We start from the raw sequence: 21,598 nt of genomic DNA on the forward strand, positions 1-21,598 counted from the left end.
AATAACTTGTCCGTGGGCATAACGTGGGCGCAGCTGGCGAAAGACAGGGTTAATTGGAGAGACATGGGAGAGGCATTTGCCCTTATAGTGGGGTGTAGTCAGGCTGACGATGATGATCAGAACATGAACGCTCGCATCATTACGTCTTTTTAGGACGTAGATACGACTATTATGCGGCAAACCATCATGGAGTACACTTGATACAATGTCTCTCTCTCCAAAAAAAGAAAAAGAAAAGAATCCTGGCCGTCACTTCACAGTCACCATCGCATCAGCCTCGTGGCTCCAGCGCGGGCCGTTCCTCGGGGCGACCGGCAGCGCCGTCGACTGTGCCGCCCCGCCTCGGACGTTCACTTCGCCGGCTCGCTTCGCTCCGAGCGGCAGTCGGGGGCGCGGCACGGCGCCGGTCGCATCGTGGTGGTCGCAAGCTCCACGCAAGGATTACGCGCCCCGTTGTATACAGAAGGGAGAGCATGCCTCGCTCCGGCCTTTCCTGCGCTCCTCACCGGCGTCGTCGTCGGACGCTGCCCCCTCTGGACGACGTAGGCTGGAGGCCGCCGGAGCAGACCTCGCAGCACGGCCCGTTGGTTCCGTCGGTGATGCAGCTGCTGAGGTGAGAGCGAGAATGAGTTCTCTCTCTCTCTCCCCGTGTCTTTGTGCGTGTCTGCCGACCTCGTGCGTGTTTGCTGCATTCGGGCGGGCGTGTCAGTCATTCACAGCTGCCGGCTAGCCGGATCTGAGGCAGCTGTTCCCTTGCTAGGTCACTCCCTGTTGCATGCGGCAAGCGCAAATTTCTGCTGCGAGTTCATCCAGGCACGAAAGAGGAACAGTAAAGGTTGCTTTTCGGGGGATTTTGAGATCAGGAACTCGCGTTGGCTTGGTACGGCTGGAGTAGGCCGTCATTTTTTTTTTTCAAACTGGTTGCTCATGTGCTTAATACGTCCATCATTAAAGAAAAGACAATTACTTTGGCAACAAAGGCCGCGCGTCAGAAAACGACAAAAAGCTTATGGTCCTCGGCGAGAAATTTTTTGGGTTGCTGCCTTAACGCGCACTATGCAATATCTATAAGCAATATTGATATAGAAGAAATCGCGGTGTGACTACACAGCAAGAACATTTCATCTCCTAGTATCCAACTTTGCCTTCGGCTGGCTTCCTGCCTTTTCGCATGCAGTTTAACTTTTTTGTGGATTCGAGCTTGAATCGCACCCGTCACTTGAAGCATTTGTTAATTAATTTTTTTCTGTACGTCATGAGATATGAGACGATTACAATCTTTTACACTGCCTTTGCAAGGAGTGGTTGCTAAACCCCCTAAAGGGATGTCCATGGAAAATATTGCAAGTGAATGCTCTGTAGTTTTTAGTATAAAGATTTTTATGGAATAAATCCACAATGATCGCGGAATTCTCGCTGCGAGAGTCCACCTGGCAAAATAGAATTTCGCACAAGTCTGCGTTCCTCCTGGCTTATGACAATGACGGATTGTTTAGAGAAGCGGCGCTGCAAAAGGTGGAGAAATTTTCGCGATCCAGGTGTTCGCTACAGTGCTGGATGCCTTACCGCAGGTGGTGCATGGATGGCTGAGTAGAATCTCATAATGGGTGCCGTGTACGTGACGTGGCTGTCATTTTTTCTACATTCTAGGATTAGAACACAGATTGAAATGTTTGAAAATAACTTACTTAGAAGAATTATCCTTACGATTGCGCCTCACGATGCAACACTTTTGGCCTTTTCTGGTAATTCTGCATTTTGAAGCATAAAACAAAATGCAGCTACAGGGTTCTCCAACCAAACAGCGCATTTCGGCGTTGCCAAGTCAGCAAAAACGCAACGATCCTTAATAAGTAGTAACAGTGAGAGAGCAAACGTAACAGTAATGGAAGCCCTCGACAATAAGCTAATTCTTATGCTTCGACAATTAGGGAAAAATGAGTCAACTATAAAATGATTAACGCAGGCATGCGTAAAACGCTATTTCGAGCAAATTGTGAGGCGAATTCTTGGTTTTCTAAATGGATTGTCTTAAGCAAGTCGCGCTTTGATATATTCGTTTGTGGCACTGAATACGCTGGGAAGCGGCATGATCAGTCTTCAGGCAACGACATATCTGTAAAGTAAAAATTTTTCTGAGCGCATAAGACGCGCGATGATGAACCTCTGCAAGCCCCTTTACATGCACCGTCAATTCCGCATAATGATAAGAAAAAGGTCAACGTACTGCTACTTGTAATTATGGACGCTTTCTTTCAGTCATCTTTGTGGATGTTTAGGACTAAAAGGACACCCACAGCATCTTTCAGTAAGCTTGCACTCTCGTCATAATAAGATCGTCGACCATTTCCAGTTTACAGATTCTTAGACTGGAATCGGCATCCAGGAAAGTTGTAATATTTCTGTTCATTCATGCTCAGACAAGCCTCACCGTGTAATGGTTTAAGCCGGCTAAATCAGCTAAATATCTAGTAATATCTATTACATACTGCATCAAAAGGGTTAAGAATAGATCTGCTGGCCAGATGTCATTACATAACGACGCTCGTTGTGTGGACTCGCGTGTTGCTGCCCTCTACACACTAAGGTAAAAGACTCTCTTAAGCAGTATGTTAGAACTCTGGTTTGAAGAAACCAGAGTCCTGACAAAGCCGAACACAAATTAAATGTTCTCGGCGTGCGGGGAGTGGGTTGCAAGCTGAAGCATTAGGCGGGCTATAACCGGCCATTGTTTTAATGCATTCGTTTCGTTTAAATGATCGTCATTGTGCTTCGAAGAAGTTAAAGCACGTAGTAAGTTGACTCCGGTTAGTCTCCGTCATTGTGACACGCAAATGACTGATTTAATCCGAAAATTTAACTTAGAGGCTGTTATAGGTGGCAGCTGACTTATTCTGTGTTTACTCGCATTGTCTACTGTTTGCAGTCTGAACTCGTCACGGGCTCAGAGCGGTACTTTCTAGTGCCGTCGTAACAATGGGTTGGGAATCAAGCGGTGCCTAATCAGTGGAAGGAGAGTGTAGAAATTGTAAGGAGTGTGAAGCAGGCTTTGCCGCTTGCCAGCGCCCGTTAACGAAGCACCGTTTTATCATTTCCGAGAAGAACAAATATTCCGGCAGCTGCGTGTGATCTCGGCCCGAGTGTCGGCATTTATACACGGTTCGCGGTGACCTCGTTTGATTCTCTGAAGCAGCCCACACGGCAGGCGTCAGAAACCTTTCGCCTATTGTGTTGGTCGCGAATTGCGGATTGCACAACTCAACTCCGGAGCTTAAAAGTTGTGTGCAAGCGAGAGTGATCGGGATCGCTTGGCAGTTTCTTTCACCAATGATTTCGATGGATCTCCTTAAGAAGCTTGGAGCGCGAGTGAAATTTGAACCAATCACTAATGTGTTTAAAAATGTTGAGTTCATTATTTTTGTATTCACCAGGTTTAAAGTAAGCGCCTTAGAGAACAAAAATTTACGCGTGAGCTATATGGCGAAACAAAAAGCGGCACTAGAAGAGTGCGGGAATCTTGTTGCCTATAGGTGCTTAGCAAGAATATTCATAGGCGTAATCAATGACGATTCACTGAAAATGAGGCCCCGATCAAAGAATGCAATTACGGTAACGAAGAAAGTTTTATCGAAGAGCAGCGAAGCCTAACCAATCCAGACTCGGATCGAGGCTGTATCATAAAATGAAAACACCGAAGTCTGCTCGCACGAAAAACTGTATCGTTCATTTACAAAAGTAGGAAGAGCACAGAATAATTCAAGAAGTTGGAACCCATGAAAAAATGTAAAGGCTTCGGTGGAGGCCACGAGTACGCATAGATGATTATGGAAATCAATTTCAGAATTCGTGACTTGCTGCCGGCGTCAACTTTGAATTCTCCTGGAAGTCACGTCCACTCGCCGTCGTCACGAAAAACACAAGTGCGAGATCTTCGGCGAGTCAAACACAGCTTTCAAGTACAATAGTAGAATATACCCATCTAGACACTAAGATGTAAAGGAAGAATGGTGGACTCCATTCAGTACGCTGGCAAGCGAGGCGCTGTTCAGCAATATTCAATTATTCCCTTGGCTCACACATACAGTGCCACGCCCAGACACTCACGCACGATATGCAGCTGCGGCACGGCGGGAAACACTAGGCAGACAAATGGAAAGAGAGAAAATAATTTCACGTTGTGTACATGTTGAGGACGTGGGCGTATTGGAAAGGCGGAAGGGTGCCGCCATCAACCGCATGTGCCGGCGGGATGTGCACAGGCAAGAGAAAAAAAAACGATACGAACAACATCGTGGCGCTGGAAGCAGGCTCATATTTTTCAATGTTCAGATTGCGGACAGACGGCGGAGCAGCGAGCAAGAGGTTGATTAATGGCCTCATATGCACCCTCGATTCTGGTTAACGAGTGAAACGATCAGGGAAAGCTCGGCGGAGGTGGAAAAAAATAACTGCGGTTTTTCTAAGATTCGCGTAAAAAGGCGCCGTGAGAAACAACACTAAGACTCTTGTTATGTCAGTCGAGGCTTCTTTATACCTTTTTTTGCACCGTTTTAATTCTGTTTCTTAATATCTGCTTTTCTTTTTGATTGACACGACCTGGTCTACTTTCGTAGAAGAGACACGTGTATTTTCCTCTCTTTCAGGTAGGGACAGGTAAGGCATGGTATACGCTGCTTGCGCTATCTGAACCTAATTATATGCACTTCCTACTGATTCTTACTGTGCTGAAAATATATTTTTGAGGACAAAAATAGTTAATGCGGCGTTGTAAATCTATTCGGTCGTCTTTAGGCGTCCTTAAAGTGCAGCTTTGCTTGATAAAACGGTAAATTTTTAGCAACGTGACAGCTTTGTTTTCGTGCTTATGAAAGAGACGAACCACCAGAATTGCTATGAACAACACCATACTGAGGAAGAACAATGCGGCAGTGCACTTCGGACGACGTCTGAGACAATCTAGTGGCGTAATGCAGCAAATCGTTCCTTCGGTCTCTTACCGTAAACGAATTGTTCAGCGGGTGAATGGAAGCCGGCCATATTAGGTAGCAGTATATTTAGTGGTGTTTCTGGTCAGCTCCGTTGAAAAACTCAATCGCGTAAGCTGGGAGCATGCTGTCCCACTTTAAGCGCTCACTCTGACAAAGTGACTGAACGAGTGGGTCGATAACACGTGCGGCTATCCTGCAAGCAGCCAACTTCAGAGTTTTAGAGATTCCGCGAGGCGACGAAATGAAAAGTGGCCATTTGAATAAAACATCGTCCCATGTGCACCGCCGCCCCTCGGTAGACAATTACCGACGGAGTTACGAACGACATTCGCCCGTAGCGCCTGCCGCATCCAGAGTGGAGTGAGCACAGCACAGGGAATAGGCGAGAGTGCAGAGCACCAGAGAAACAAACCGACTAAGAAAGAAGAGTGAATCGGCGGTTCCACTGTTCAACATAAAACCTTAATGGCGAGCTCACTGAATTCGTCGGCTTTCGACTGGCAGCGCTAAAATGTCACTCAGGAAGCGCCATATGCTTACATTGGTGTTCAGAACCAGAATCCCGGAAGTGATCACAAGAAGCTTTTCAGGCTGGCTCCGCTGTTCTATTCTACTCTCTAATGCGATGGGTCTGGATCACGGCAAACGACTCATTTGTGTGATATGTGCCGTTGCCTGACTGGAACCGGAAGCCCGTTATTCTGTGTCGATTTCGTTCCAGCTAACGTGGTCCGCTTCTTGAGTTCTCTTTATTCAGCTTACTGAGCGCATGTAAGGGCCTTGGAGTCGCTACATCGACCCAAGTGCACGAGACAGAAACCGGCGCTTTATGTAATCTTCATTTTTAGAAACGATTGTAAATTGTCGAAGGCATCTTATGTTTAATAGAACACGACTTTTTCTTCCTACATTCTTACCTCATCGTATGATCCTCTCTCCTACACTAGACAAGCTCATTTTATATCAGACGGTTCAGGCGCTATTCCTGGTCATCGAAGACGGCCCATGTAATTCAGCGCAGGTGGATATTATGCGCATATTTAGTTCACTTAAAACTCCATATCGCAAAAGCTTTTAAAGACTTTCCTTTCCTCCGGTGCAGTTGTATTTCAGGTTACTTGGTGGGACGACTAATTACCATACCAAAGTACTGAATATAACTTTCTCAGGATTATATTAATCAGCGCATGCATTTTTTAAATGGGGATGGCAGGGTATAACTGTAGGTATCCGAGCAGGTCATTTTTGTTTCTTTTTCAGTTCATGGCTCTATCTATTTGCGGCCAATGAAAAGCGAATGCTTCAGGCAGCGCAGCGATAGATTTGTTGCCGTTTCTCAGCGTTGTTGCATATGGCCTCTTTACTGCATAGTGTCTGTACGCGGCAGAGGAACTTGGCTGCGCATAATCTCCCCTTATATTTTATTTACCCTTTGACGCTGAAGTTCAAGTTGGATACGCGTGAAGAGTGCCTTTTTTTATGCGAAACATCTGAGCAAGCTCTAGCTCTCCTCGGCTTTTATTCACGACAAAACATATTTCAGAGCTCATGGGTAGGCTCGAAAAGAAGGCAACAAAGATACCGACAGTCTGGGGGTTGAAGTCGACAGAAGACGATCTCGCCCGCACCGCTAATGTATCGCAGGTAACAAAAGGTGTAGTGATAATGAAAGGCGTGTTCAATATCTTTCTGAATTATAAAAGCGCTTTAACGAATTCAGTGGAAATGCAGTTACAGCGAATAAATGTTGCGCCTTTATATACAGCTCATCCGCGACGACCTCCAATGATCCGTCCGCATGAGGCAGACTCACGAGCTTGAGCGCCTCTTGCACCTCTCTTCCTCTTCTCCCCACCCCCAGTTTTTTTTTTTATTTGACCGTGCCTGGGCCGTGGAAGAAGCTGCGGCTCACAAAACGTAAGCTAACGGTTCAACAGAGCGCTCGCAAAATAGAACAGCGTTAACAACAACAGCAACGCCGCCTCGGGAACGTTTTCGCTGACTTATTCACGTTACGCAGTAGCTTAGACGTCAGACGCTAGACGTTGCATTTTTTGTGGACATTTTAAAGTGCAGTAAGCATCCGCCTGAGACAGCAAAATACGGTGAAAGTTTTTTTTTCTATATTGCAGAACAAGCAAGCGGACGTGCCGAAATTAAAAAAAAATAATTTTTTATGAGCTTAATGTATGCGGTTTCTTTTCCTCTTGGAATATAAGTAGGGGTTGGAGATCAAGATTTAGACCCCGTATCAAAAACAATAAGCGTGAACCTCATTCATTTTTTGAAATTCGTTTTTAACCAAGGAAAATTGCGCCCTTCTCTCGCTTCCTGTCTATTAAGTGCGAGTTACGTTACAGTCGGTCACAAGCGAGAATTCATGTGATGAAGCAATAAGCGCGCTGCAACAATGGAACCGTTTTATTCAGTAGCGTAGTTTTACCCTTTCACGCATTGGTCCGCTGCTTATGACAAACCACGGTGCAGATGGAGAGGCTCGACTACTTCGTCAAGCTTCGTTTACTAGCGCAGCGCCTCCTGATTACAGACTACGATCACCCTGTCACAGAATGTAGTTTGATAAGAAGACTTCAGACAGCATGTAAGAAAACTGACAACGTTTGTGACCGTAACAAGTCGCCGTCCGTTCGAAACCATGCAGAAGCGTTGAGAAAAAGTGTCATGTTCTGGCTTCCACGACGGAGTCATCGTGCTGATTTCCTGCGGAGGTCGTAATGCTTCTTGGGGACTTCAACCGAGGTCACTTTACCTCTGTTTCCAATGCGAACATTTGTTCTTGCGAAGCGGTCCCTGCTTTCACGGTTTTTTTTTTTTGTTCCTGAAGGAGTAGGCAGTGTGCCGCTAAAAGCAAGCACACTTGCATATGCAGGGTAATTTTTTTTATACTTGATAGATCTTTTTTAAAGCTGTGAGAGGTACGTCCGTGCGGTTCGTGCAGGTGGATTGTACAACAAAGTGTACATTATGGACGTGATAGAACTGAATAATTAAACGATTCATTAAGTAAAGTTATCTAACCAACTTTTTATCTTAGATATTAGGGAGTAAAGTTATATTGTGAACCATTACAACAAACAGCGCAAAAAACGCATGGACGAAGAGAAAGGACACATGACGAGCGCTAACTCTCATACGACTTTATTAGTCATCGAAAGCAGTTATACGCATGACCGGCTGTGTGCGTTTTTTGCGCTGTTTGTTGTAACGAATCACTACCAACTCGCTCTACTTATATTGCGAAATCAGACGCCGTCAGCATCGAAGGTCAAACCTGTTTTTGAATTTTCTAATTCGGTGATGTGGTTCAATATGTCGAACTTCAAAAATACGCATTTTGAACCTCGTTGTGTTGGATTTCCTGCATTGCATATTTATAAACTGGTGTAGCTGCACGTCATATCGCTGCCGACAACTTCTTTTAAATCATCAAATACACAAATGGCGCCTGTATTTGATGCATTAGAAATGCGACAAGCAGCGCCATTTTATAATTATGCAATGCGAGAAAGCAAACTGCACGAGCTCCCTAATTTGTACTTTCGACGTTCGATAATTCGAGCCTAATTGCCAATTAAGAAAATATAAAAACAGGACTCACTTTCTATGTTTACGGCCTTCATTCTCATAGTATAAGCTAGCCTCGTAAAATCTAAAATTAAAATTTTGATTAAATTTAGTCAAGTAATCGTCTAAGTATAGATCTCTATCACGTATGTATTGTCCGCCTTGCTGTGCAATCCACCTGCACAGACCACATTGACGCATATATCAAAGTCTGTAAAATAAAAACCTGTGAACGGTTAAAAAAGTCACCCTGTATTACAATGAATTTAAAGATATCCAGGCATGAAAGCGAGTAGACAGAATTAGAAGGTTCGACTTGCTGACTCGAGGCAATGTTATATGCGTTTGCTTCCGTGTTGCTTTCGTTTGCTTGTTTCTTTCTCTTGTTTTTCGGGGTTTTCTTGCAACACAAATTTTAGATATAAACTTCAAGTTACATTTTCGTTTTGCAGCTCTATCACTTAGCATCATGGTGCAACAGTTTTTTTTATGCCGATAACACTCGGTGTCAGAACCAATGAGTAAAGACTACCAATTGTTCGTTAATTACTTGTAACTAAACTACTCTTGCTAATGAAGAATCCAAGATAAATTACGCCGTTTATGTATCTTATATCATCAAAAAAACGGTAATTGCTCCACAGGAAATAATATTCCTCCTTTGTACGCTAGGATTCCGAGGAAATGGTGCAATCGTTAAGTATAACTGCAGGCAACGTCAGCTTGAAAACAGTGATCGGAGCGTTTACGCTGCGAGGCTTTTGCAAAAGAATGGCTCACGTGTGAATACTTAACTCGTGTGCGTTGAGGTGCCACCTAGAACGAGACAGTTACCTTGACTTGGCATTCTTCGCAACCGTCCATGCACATTTTTATATGAACTCATTCTTAGCGGTGTCTTCCGATATTGTAGTTCTCCAGTTGTACACATTAAAAGAAAATGAAATCACGATTACTGCTACACTTCACTGTGTAGCTATCTACCTTAGTATGAGCGCATTTCATTAAAATAAAATTGATTGATATCACTGTCCTCTGAGCACTACAAGCGAGGAGGAAAGTCTGCTTAAAGGCTATTCGAGTTTACCAGGAATAGGCCCTGTGCGCCTCAAAAAAAAAAAAAAACTTGATGAGCTTGTTAAGAAAGGTAGGCTCATTCCAATTTTATCCCTTCCACACTGGTCAGGTAAGCACTATTCCTTGCCACGACAAATATGTTTGCTTCGCGCCTCTCTAGTTGGACCTTCGGAGTATGCGCTACGCTGTTCGCATGCGGCTATGTATGACGCAAGCATTGCTGTTTGTAAACGACGGCTGGCATGGCTGGCAACATGATGTGCGGATGCGTTCAGCGCGACGAGGCCACAGCAACTCAGCGAGCGGACGCGAGTAACGAGGCGCAACTAGCGACTGCCTCTTCCCGCGCGCCAGAGAATTCCGAGGGGGAATGACGAAACGAGTGAGATGGGTTGGCGGATCCAACGAGTACCGATGAAAAGCAAGCAACGCTCACACAAGCTGCACTGCGCGCGTCCTTCTTTTGAATTGTTTTGACTGTGGTCTGCGGCTGCAGCCGTGTAGTCCAAAAGACAGCTGCTAGTTGCCCTTAATTGCGTCACTGCCGTCTCGTCAACGTTCTGCGTGTCCCCATATTAGTTGAGACATCTCGAGCCACAGGCATGCGGCGGCCAGTAATGTCGGGCTGCTATATTTAGTCATCGTTATTAGCCTACCGTGCTCGTTTGCTGGCTGGCTGGTGCATATTGAAAGGCAAAAGAGCTATCCTATTTGCCTGAACAGAAGAACAAGGAGAAGAAAGGCGTTTATTTGTACCAGGTGCCACTGATCCGTGATCAAATGTGTCGTCCTAACAAGCGGTTCCTTCCTAATGAAGCCATTATCAATTCAATTCAAGGATCAAAGAGCGTTGAAAACATATGATACAACTTAACCGATTAAACGATAATTAGTGGCAAGACATACATTTTTCATCACCCGGAGAATGTATAATGTATAATGCATAAGGAATAACGAATATCATGAATGCTTGCAACTGACAGCATGAGAATTTCTTGTGCGTTTGTGGGATGTCTCCTAATCCTCCTGTTATTTTTGTAAAAACTGAGGAGCTAAACTGTTATATATTAGTATAGTTTCATAACATTCTTGACACGCCTGATGACATGATCCATACCAGCCAATCAAAAGAAATTATAGGAATATATAGTGCATTTCATTTGGGAATATGCATGGGAATCTATGCGTGCTTCATATTTTCCCCGTACAGTTTTACATGCTTTCTGTATAAATTATATACGATTTCCATTTGACGTCCATGGCCTCATACAGAGTCCGTATGATTTGATATGCGTACTCCGTGTAGTCCATATTGACTCCGTAACACCGCATGTTCTATATGGTCTCCTTGGGATACATAGGGAAAAGATACAGAATTATTGGACTCGTCATATGGAACGTTCCACTACGGCATTGTGCGCATTGCAAAAAGATTCCTTTATGAGGTTACGCCGTCTCGTTCTCCATACACTTCAAAGACGTCCCGGTATTTTCCATCGATTCCGGCCGGTTGCATTAAGGACGATGCGTAGGCGTTTCCAGGGCTCGATTGCATTTTAGGTCACGTCGGTGGCCGGCACTCGGGACTCCGAGAGTCACTTCAAAATGCATAGGGTGTTACACGGGCACATTCGCTCCGTGATTTTTCTCCCTATCTTATCTTGCTCAAGAGGAACACCGACATGCAGGAGCGGATGGTTTCCCCATGATTCGATGTTTCTACATGGTGTTGCACTCGCATGAAGCGCTGAATCGCCTTATCGATACAAAGCGATAACAGCTCCGGAGTCGTACGAAGCGGCCTCTCGATGATGCGGTCACGCACCGATAATAAAAAGCCAGACTCGTACGCTTTACCGGCAGGTACGAAAAAAGAATAAGACACACCATCTCTTGGCGTAGTAATCGGGGTGCCGAACTTTCCTTAGCAGGGGTAGTGCCGAAAGCATGCACTTAAGCATGCTTATCTCAGCCGTCATACCTTGCGAACATTGTAACGTCTGGTTTTAAAATGCACATGAGCCAAAATATCCCTGCGACAGTATTAGTAGTTCATTGGCCTTATTTGCAGCATGCCTATGTAGGTCTATTCTTTGCAGAGAAATTATGTAAGCGCCTAGTTGGGTAGGCTGTGTTTTAGACTTGCGAAGCCAGATGGTAACTTTACCACAGCGAAAGCAGCAGCTTATGTTCTCGGGGATCCTGTGTCTTCATCAAAGCCCAAATAACTGTTCGCTGTTGTATTTATGAAGCCAACGGCCATCGTACCCAAGGAAAGCATATGGGAATGTATGTTTATTTTTTATTTGTGCTATTGATAAGTGCGAATTTGGTAGTGTAATCATTCTATGGATGACTGATTACAAGTAGATGAAAAATCAACATGGCACCTGTGAGATCTGAGGCCGGGGGTTCGTATCCCACTGGCGGCCACAAATTTAAAGAAAAATAAACTTAAACATTGCCGTATTCCTTCCCCGGTTTCGGTGACTTGGCTTCATAAACGTGTATGTCATGACGAGCCCCTAATTTGCCAACCCTTATATGCTTCGCTGTGCTAGTCAGCCAAGCCTTTATATCTGGTGCACTCAAGTACACTGGCGTATTTCAGACACATGCCCGCTTTTCGTGGAGCCTCGGTCGAAGGATACGCACGGATTTATTCAGTATAGCACAGCACTGCCCACCCTCCCGTGCAGCATGTCAGCGGTTTTGCTTTCCTCACTTGATGTCTCCTTTACTCTCTCTCCCCGTTACTTGACATGTACTTCCCTCTACTCGTACGTGGATGAGTTGGTGCATACTAGATTCGTCGTTGCTGGCTCCTCTAGAAAGATAAGCGCGATGTAATTTCTTAACAAAGTAAGATATAAACATAAAGAGCTGTATACACTATGGCCAAGAACCGTTCGCAGTAATTTCCCGCTTCAGTGCAGCATTCTACCTGCATTCAAACTTGTCAGCTTATTAAATTGCCTATTTGTCAGCAGTTGAATTGTCGCAGTAATTTCCCGCTTCAGTGCAGCATTCCACCTGCATTCAAACTTGTCAGCTTATTAAATTGCCTATTTGTCAGTAGTGTAATTATTTTACAGTTAATAATAAATGAATCTGTTCATTAGGTACTGCGCTACTGCAAGTCCATCGAGGTCACCAATGCGATGGGCGGTTAGTGTAGAATGCTGCAGCACGTGGAAGCTAAATGTTATGCGCTAATATTAAGGCTTGACGCGAACGCAGCAGCAAAGGCACAAAGCATCTCTGCGGATTATGCAACGAGACACTTGAGTAGAGGCTAATTAAACTGCGGAAACATGTACAGAGAAAGTTCATGCCAACAGATCTTACACATACACTCTGCGAAAATTAAATACCACTATTTTCTCGTTCGGCACCATTTTTCTGGAAAAACTCGTTGATGGCACCATCCATGATCAAAGGTTTAAGTGCCGCGCTACCAGAACTAGTTTGACCAAGCTAGATCGCGCAGAGAGAAGCAGGCTTGTTAATTAAAAGTTTTGCTGGGATTGGTGCGGTGCTCCTCACTCTCGATTTTACAAATATTTAATTAGTGAGAGCAACTCGTTCTCCGCGAAAGAAGGGCACAGGGCTTCATTCCCCAAACTGCTGTTTCTGACAAAATCAGCAAAGTGTCTAGCTGCGCATGTGTCAGAGCGTTTTATTAAAAGGCATCCTAGATTCAATTGTACGAGACACAAAAGCGCCAGGTTTGTTGAGGGTGCATTGTGTTTACCAGGGGCTCTGGTTCCGCACAAAGTTGGGCGCGCCTCATGGCCTCGTAAAATAAAACAAGCGAAAAAGGGTGGAAGCAAGAAGAATGGCACTAGCTCTCTGTGAAAGGCCGCTCCAAATCGCTTTTCTTCATTACTGAAGACCTATAGCTTCGAAAGAAAAGCGTGTTAGCAGCAGCGCGTTTCATTTTTTTTTTTTTTACGTGGAGTGAACGACTGCACCATCAGACGCACAATAGCGGCATCGGCGGGACGGGATCAATTTTTGTGCGTTCCATCATAATTTGTCTCGAAGCTGTCCGGGGCACGGTGATCTTCAATTTTGAAACCAGCCGCTGTTAGTGCCATCGCGGCTTGAGCAGTTAAGCTGAAGCGCTCTGGAGTCGCATTATTACTCCCTCCCGTCAGGTTTGTTACGTTCACTCCAGCAAGGGCTTTCTTTTTCCTGTCATGAAGATCTCCTGCTTCTATCGGCTCATTATGACGCTTAATGAAACAGAGGCAGAGGTTCATAATTTTTGAACCGTGCATAAAACTTGGGACTATGATACTATAAACAGCAGTCATGTGAATAAACTTTTATAAATTGAGGTTCACAACTTGCCTCAACCTGAACCACTAAATGCGTAGGAACCAAAATAAAATTGAGACACAATTGTAAAGGCGACAAATTAATGTCGATCAGAAAATTCCGGCCGTGAACAAGCTTCGGCTGAGTAGAAATCTTAACACTTCGTTAATGTGGGGAGATCTCTACTTATAGACTATACTTTCTTCAGTGTAGATGTTCATTGCACATTTTAACGAACGAAGCTGACCGTCGCTGAAAGCATAGGGGGACGTAATTTTTCGTGCATAGCGGTGATTAGGGGAGGAGGAGTTGGTTGCATAGTAATTAAGAAGAAAATAATTTTCCTGAAATTAAACGAAAAGACAACCACGCCGCCGTTGGTATCTGAACCCACGACATCCCTGTGTTATTTGCAGTGCCTTGCGAACTCAGATAAGGCAGCAGCTGTCTTCAATTTCACTGCGAAGTAGTTTGGGTTACATGTACTTAAACATTAGCATAGGTTGAGTGTGTTTGCGATTTGGGCGGCGTATAATCTGTTCATGTGCATCTTGTATTGTTTGAAGCTACCCGTATAATTTGCGGGGTTGATCGGTACGCGTTGCATGGTTTAGGTTTGTGATAGAAATATGACATGTGTAAGTAAAATGTTAATCAAACCGTCATGGATTTTCAGTATACTGTGAGTTAATTTTTTTGTCGAAATAGTTCTATTCCACAACTTTGGGCACTTGCGTACGGAAAGCGGCAGTGTAACAATATGGCCGCTAGTGTGACGCAAAATTTTCTCGCTGCGTTTTGCACGATCAGCGGACAAGAAAGACTTTCGCGACTTTTCGTTTGTGGGAACCTTTGTCGCCTACTAGTTACAGCAAACATCCTGCAAAATTCGTTTTACTGAAATGTAGCGTATGTACTAATGCTTTTGAGTATATCAATTTTTCCACCTTGTTAGGTAACTTTATATTCAACTGTCATGTTGTGCAAGGCAGACAATGCCAAATGTGGTGTGCCCCCATGGTTGCTGACTGGTTATGGCACTCGGCTGCTGGCCTGAAAGACTCGGGTTCGACCCCGGCCGCGGTGGTCCAATTTCGATGGAGATGAAATTCTACCGGGCAGTTTGCTGCGCAGTGCACGTTAAAGAACCCCAGGTTGTCGAAATTTACGGAGCCCTTCACTACGGCGTCCATCATAGCCTGAGTCACTTTGAGAGTTAAACTCTCATAAAGCAAACCAAATCAATGGCAAATGGCAACATAGGGTCAATAAAAAGTACAGTCATGGGCAAAAGTTTACGGGCTGCCAGTTTGCCGAAATAAATTTGTTTCTGCACGGTCAACAAAACTATTTGCCTGGAAAGCCAGGAAGCATGACGGGAAACGTGATGCTATCAAGGTTCTCAGAAGTTAGAATGATACTTCTACCCCCTGCAGATATTTAGAGCTTCGGGGTATCGTAACCACCTCACTATTCTGCTCAAAAGCAGAGCCTGTGGCCTGGCAACTTTTTACCGACCCTGTACATGTCCCATGCGCTGGAGTGCGAGCCAGCTGACTGGTTAGCGAGACTACGCAGCAATATTTTTTGTTTCCGTGCAACTGCACTGTAAACTTTTGTCCATGACTGTACGTTTCCAAGGTAAACTACAACTATGTCACGGCGCGCCTGCCGTTAAACCACATTTTCTACTCTGTTTTCGTTTTTTTTCTTTTGCCAGTATTTCTTTTAATCAGTTATTATCCGAGCCGTTTATGTCTGAAAATTGCATCCGTCGTGCAAAGGAGGCGCACAGACGTAGAAAACCTTCAGAAAAACTTCGGAAGAACTTCCTGCAGATAAATAGAGGCACTGAAGGGGCACATTCACGGTGGCGTTCCAACACTGAGCCTTTTCCCTCGGTCTTAACCTTCTATGTCACCAATACTATCACATACCCGCGAAATTTACATTGTATGCGCCATTTATTTCCGCCCTGTTAAAATTCGTCGCGAGCCTGCGCTCATGACAAGTTTTTTCTCTTTGTATATTCTTCGACTATTTATATTTCGCGTACCTCACGTGCAGTTATAACCAAGTGTTTGTTCCTTTTCCAGCGCATGTGCATTTGCATAGACGCAACAGTGCAGTGGCAAACTAGGTCTGCACGGGTCACCGCCGCTTTGAGCGTTTGCCGCTGCGAACGAGTTTCTATCAATAGCGCGCTAAAGTAAGCCACAGGCCTGCCGACTTCGTATGATTCAGACACGCGGGCGGCATGCAGACAGGTCAGCCTGGCGGTCTGGCCGCCTGGGGTGCGTTCGCATTTCTCACCGCCCCGCCCCACCCTGCCCCGCCGTGACACCTTTCGCCGGCGCGGACCCTCTTTGACACAGCGCCAGGTCCGCGCTCAACGCGGCTTCTGCTGACACGTGGCACGCGGACGTCCGCTATCTGTCTTTTTCTTGCTTTCACAAGCCGCGACTCATTAGACGGAGCCTCACTGTTGCAACTGTCACGGGCGACACCTGTTTCTGTCTCTGCGCCTCGCTCAGCTGTCCGCTTCGCTTGCTACGTGTCATACTTATGTCCCAACCACGGTACTCCGTCATTTCCCTCCCTAAAATACGAGAATGAAGCCAAATGGGAGGAAGAAGTAGGGCACGGGAACATGTCTCGTGCAGCCATAACGGTTCAGACAAGATTCGCCCGCAACCCAGACGTTGGCAAAGCGTTCATAGCGGTCTGATACTGAGCGCGAGATGGAGCGTTCGAGCACGACCGCGGTGGTCGCGTTTCTATGACGGCGTAATTGGAAAATGCTTGTGCACTGAGATTTAAGCCCACATTGAAGAGCCTCGGCTGATTAAAATTACTTCGCAACCTTCGACCTATGGTAGGCCTCATAACTGAGCAGTACCTTCACCTGTAAAAAACATCAAATATACTGGGACTTACGAGTGAATACGCACAAGGTGAATTAGGTCGCAGGTACCTTTAAGTATCGAGGCGTAAACATAACGCAAAGAAATGTTCAACATTTGATACGACAAGCACAAAAGATAAGCAGATGAACTGCACAATCCCTGACCAGCTAGATGGAGAGAATCAGCGTTTCTAAAACGACGTTAGGCATAGAGAAAGAGAGATCGATGCGGCAAATCATTTTTTATTGGACTTTGGCGCGGACTTCGTTTACGCGGTTGCTTAATGTGTGGCCATCTGAGCTGCAGCGCAGCGAGAAAATACTGACTGGAATTCATCTTTAATATTTCTGTAAGGCTTAGAGCCCCAGCTGGGAAATGAGTTTTCGGGCAATACTGTACCCGCCTCGGTGGCTCAGTGGTTAGGGCGCTCGACTACTGATCCGGAGTTCCCGGGTTCGAACCCGACCGCGGCGGCTGCGTTTTTATGGAGGAAAAACGCTAGGGCGCCCGTGTGCTGTGCGATGTCAGTGCACGTTAAAGATCCCCAGGTGGTCGAAATTATTCTGGAGCCCTCCACTACGGCACCCCTTTCTTCCTTTCTTCTTTCACTCCCTCCCTTATCCCTTCCATTACGGCGCGGTTCAGATGTCCAACGATATATGAGACAGATACTGCGTCATTTCCTTTCCCCAAAAACCAATTATTATATTATTAATACTGAATAGAAGCGTTTTGAAACAATAAGGAAGAAAAATGGTTAGAAAGGAGGGGGGGGGGGGGGGGGGGCGTCTTCGTGGCAGCTGTTGCAGTGATGGTTGAGCGTTGTGAAACGTGAAGCAGCGCAGATTTATTTTTTATGCGTTTTTCTCTTGTCAAATTGATTCCATGTTTTCCTTAGAATGCTTTATCAACGTTGACCGCCGCTCTGGTGACCGTCGTCGACCTGTCCACCGAAAATCTTTGGGCCCATAGCGCCCCTTCCACGAGCGGTCTGATACAGTGCAGGACGCATCTCAGCCGTCTCCTCGTCCTGTTGCAATCCACTCGTATACAGACGTCGTTTGTCACTTCCCCCGCGACAGCCAATTGCGGCCGATCACCGCCGCCGGCTCATGGCTGCTCCGCAGACCCAACTTCCGCCCCGCTCTCGAGTAGAGGCCGCCTCGACGCCAGGGATTCCGGGCATTGACAAACTGCCCCTTCTGTGCCCGGCTGTGTCGCCAGCTTTGGCCCTTCCTGGTCGACCGACACTTCCAGCTCTATCGGAATCAAGCAAGGGGGCGCCCGTCGCGAACGAAACAACCAAAAACTAAAAACAATGTTGCGCCCACTCTCCCCCCCTCCCCCTCCCTTCCTTTCGGTCGTCGTCCGCCTTATGAGAATCGTAAACGGGCAAAACACAAAGGGTAAGCGTAGCTTCCCTCGGGGGTTGAATAGCGTGAGCGATGAGCACTGGTGCTAGGAAGAGCGCCCCAGACGTGCCTCTTTCATATAGATGGCGCTGGCGAAGAGGTAATCACATGCGTGTTGCAGGCATTTGTCGGCCCTCCCTACATGAGCCTTTTGTTATTATGATGGCCACTGGGTATCCTAGGATGCACTCGTGATGCGGACAGGCCAGGATGGGAGGAAAATAGCATTGAGCGAGGTACGGCAGATCCTATTGTGTGCTGAGGTCACTCGAGTGCGTGCACATTGATGATCTGAAGCGGTCCAGCTGTAGCTTAAGTCTCCGGCATCGCGGTATCGCTGATATAAGCCGGGCTTGTCGACCAGTTGCGGCCAGTGTGTCCTATTTGCGGTGACCAGCCGTTCTCTCACTCCTTATAGCGGGCAAAGCGGAGTGAATGTAGGCGGTTCCTCTCTTCAAAACAGTCTATTACTGACACAGCTCGGATGCTTATTGGCCCCTTTGAAGTGCTGCTATGGAGACCTGCACAGCTGCCATCGTTCCCCACAGCTCGCATTGAACACCGCTTCGGCTACTGCACCGCTGAGGTGCAACTCGTCACGTGTGCTGTTTGTGCTTTGTTCTCTCCGCACATGTGCGTGGAAAGGACATACCAGATGGTTGTTTACATCGCGATGGCGGGACTCATCAGTGGTTCCGGAAACAGTTCTTTTATCAGGTCCACAGAAAAAAGCCAGCTACATCTATATATAATATATACTTTACTGCTCACCGTCATCATCATTTATTTTGCCCTTAAGGGCCCCTAATGGGGCATTACTTAACGGGGCGCGTGGAAGACAAAATAAATGCTATGTACAGAGAATTATACAACGCTAATAAAATACAACACAATGTAGTACAATACACTGTGACGTGGTGCAATAAATACAGTGTGAATGATACAATACGATGCTAGTCAATGCGCAGTCGCGGAGAGGCTATAGGAAGCAGGAACAATAAGGAAAAGAAAATTTTACGAGCTAAAACACTGCGTTGGAGAAAGATATGCAATACTATTTATTCGCGGAATAATTCTATTATTGCGTGTTTAAATTTAATTTCATAATGTTGCACTTGTTGACAATGTTGTCCGGTAGCTGGTTCCAAATTTTTGTTGTAGTTGGTAAAAAATATTTGATGAAGGCTGTTTTTGATCTATGTAAACGCTAAAGGCTCAGGGAGTTACAGATGCGACGTGATGTTCTCATGGGAGCTAGAAATATTGACTCACGGAGCTTAGGGAAGTTGTAATATGATTTATGAAAGATGCATAGTCCTGCGATTTTTCGGCGTGCTCAAGTGGTTGAAGGTCGAAACGCTTACGTTCTCTTCACGTTAAAACGAGTTGCAATCTTACGCAATGTAGTCAAGAATACGCGTCTGCGTTGCTTGGTACGTTATCATGAGGAATTGCATTCAACCAGTTCAAAAGCTTTATTTTTTTTCCTTTCTTCATGCCAACTCGACCAACAACACAATGTCCAAGGATAGAACTGAACTTATCCTTGGTCTCGTAAACGGCAGCGATATCTATTAAATCCGCTTGAGGGAGAGAGAGAAATAACCTTAATTTGCGCCCGTCAAAAGTCTGAAGTGGCGGTGCTCGGCTTGCAATGTGCATCCGCTGGAACCACTTCTCATGGTATCGGCGACTAGCTCGTAAGGTCATTTTGCCGACTCAGTCATCTGCTGATAGTGATTGCAAATGCAAAGATAGAATCAAAAAAGGATTATGGGGACCTATTTTGCATACCAAACGAGCGCAGTGACCTCTTTAACGCCGAGTGGAAGGGTAATCGATGGCGAATGTTTCATTCCCGAAGCACACAGCAAGCAAAAAAGTTGCAGGTACGCCTAGGTCCAAGAGCACAGACAAGGTACGCGTGACGCAGTTATTTATTGACCCGGCTGCCCGACCGGCGTGCTTGGGACAGCGTGGCTACGTAACCGCCACCCGGAGAGAAATACAGTTCACGGAGAAAGTTGCTGCGGATGTCTTTCCTGTTTATGCAGCGAGTAATAAAGGCGAAGGGAACGAAGGAAACAAATACGAACGAAGTCAACCGCTTCGTGCGGAGGGGGCTACGCGGTAGCAATGGGATTACACGAGTCGGGGTGGAGCTGCTCGGCAGGAGCGCGATATCTTGGGGGCGCCTAGGAGTGCAGCCGGAATAAAAAACTTGTGGCATTCAGCGGGGCTTAACTCCTGCGGCCACCGAGAGGAGGAACGGCAAAGAGCGGAAAGAAGGGATGACGACGTAAAGTGCAGCCGCGAGCGAGTCGTTCCTGGAAGCATTCGCTGTTTCAGCTTTAAGGCTTTGTGTTGCTTTTGAGGTTCGCTTGCGTAACCCGCCGTCTGTGGTTCTTGTGGCGGAGTGCAACGGCCTCTAAACAACTGCGATTCCACCGCTGCTGCCGCCGCCGTGAGCGAGCGATGCGAGGGGCACGTTTTTTCTTTCGCCGCGGCGATTTACCGTGGCGCTTCGAGGCCAGATGGACGGGGTGGGGGGAGCGCGCGTGCGTGCCAGTCTGGCGTTCTGGGTGGAGAAGAAAACCGACACCGAGCACCGACCAAGGTCCGGGTCGGCTGCGGAGCTCGGCAAGATGGAGTGGGTGAGCGCGAGCAGCGCTGCTGCGAGTGCCGATCGTCGGAGCCGCGATTTAGCAGAAAGGCAAGACGCGGAGAGTAGAAGGAGCGACCGCGGGCGATTCCCCTGACTTGGTGAAAAGCAGACCCACCGTGCTGGCGCATGTCGGGCCTCGGGGCTTCAGTCATGTTCTCTTATTACGCCGTGCTCGTTCGGATATTAGCGGTGCGTTGGCGTCTTCCCTGAACCAGTTGGCGGCGAGGAGCTTTGATTCGGGTCGGTGGCGATGATCGGCGATGAACGGAAGGGCAATCGCCGTTTTCAAACGGTATAGCAAAATAAGTCCCCTAAGCAAATGATCCAGCGACGACACACGAGCAAGGAATTCAACGCAGAGGAGAATACTGATTCCTCAACAACGATAAACGTTTTAGTGATGAGTTCCGTTTGCACGCGAAAAGAAATGATTGGCGCTATTTCGTGGCTATTATAGCCTAACGGTTTCTGATGGAGTTCAAGTCCGAAATATTGAAAAATAAAAACAAAAAGCGGTGTCAAAGCGATCCCCGTCAACCATTGAGCTGACTACATATTACGAACGATAAAGGAAATCTTAAAAAAGAAAAGCACGCAAGAGACAGGACTCAGGAAGGAAACAAACGTGACGAGCGCGGACTT

At 46.3% G+C, this 21,598-nt stretch overlaps 1 protein-coding gene across 1 annotated transcript in view; it reads left to right on the forward strand.

Annotated features, from left to right (window-relative positions):
• Positions 1–344: 344 nt before the first annotated feature.
• Positions 345–21,598, forward strand: part of LOC144136354 (uncharacterized) — a 44,833-nt gene continuing 23,579 nt past the window's right edge. The window contains exon 1 of the mRNA XM_077668610.1: positions 345–613. Within this exon, the coding sequence (XP_077524736.1) occupies positions 474–613 (140 nt within the window). The 5' untranslated portion in view covers positions 345–473. The remainder of the gene's footprint in view (positions 614–21,598) is intronic.

The sequence above is a fragment of the Amblyomma americanum genome, chromosome 6 (genome assembly GCF_052857255.1).
Source record: "Amblyomma americanum isolate KBUSLIRL-KWMA chromosome 6, ASM5285725v1, whole genome shotgun sequence".
Taxonomy (NCBI): domain Eukaryota; kingdom Metazoa; phylum Arthropoda; class Arachnida; order Ixodida; family Ixodidae; genus Amblyomma; species Amblyomma americanum.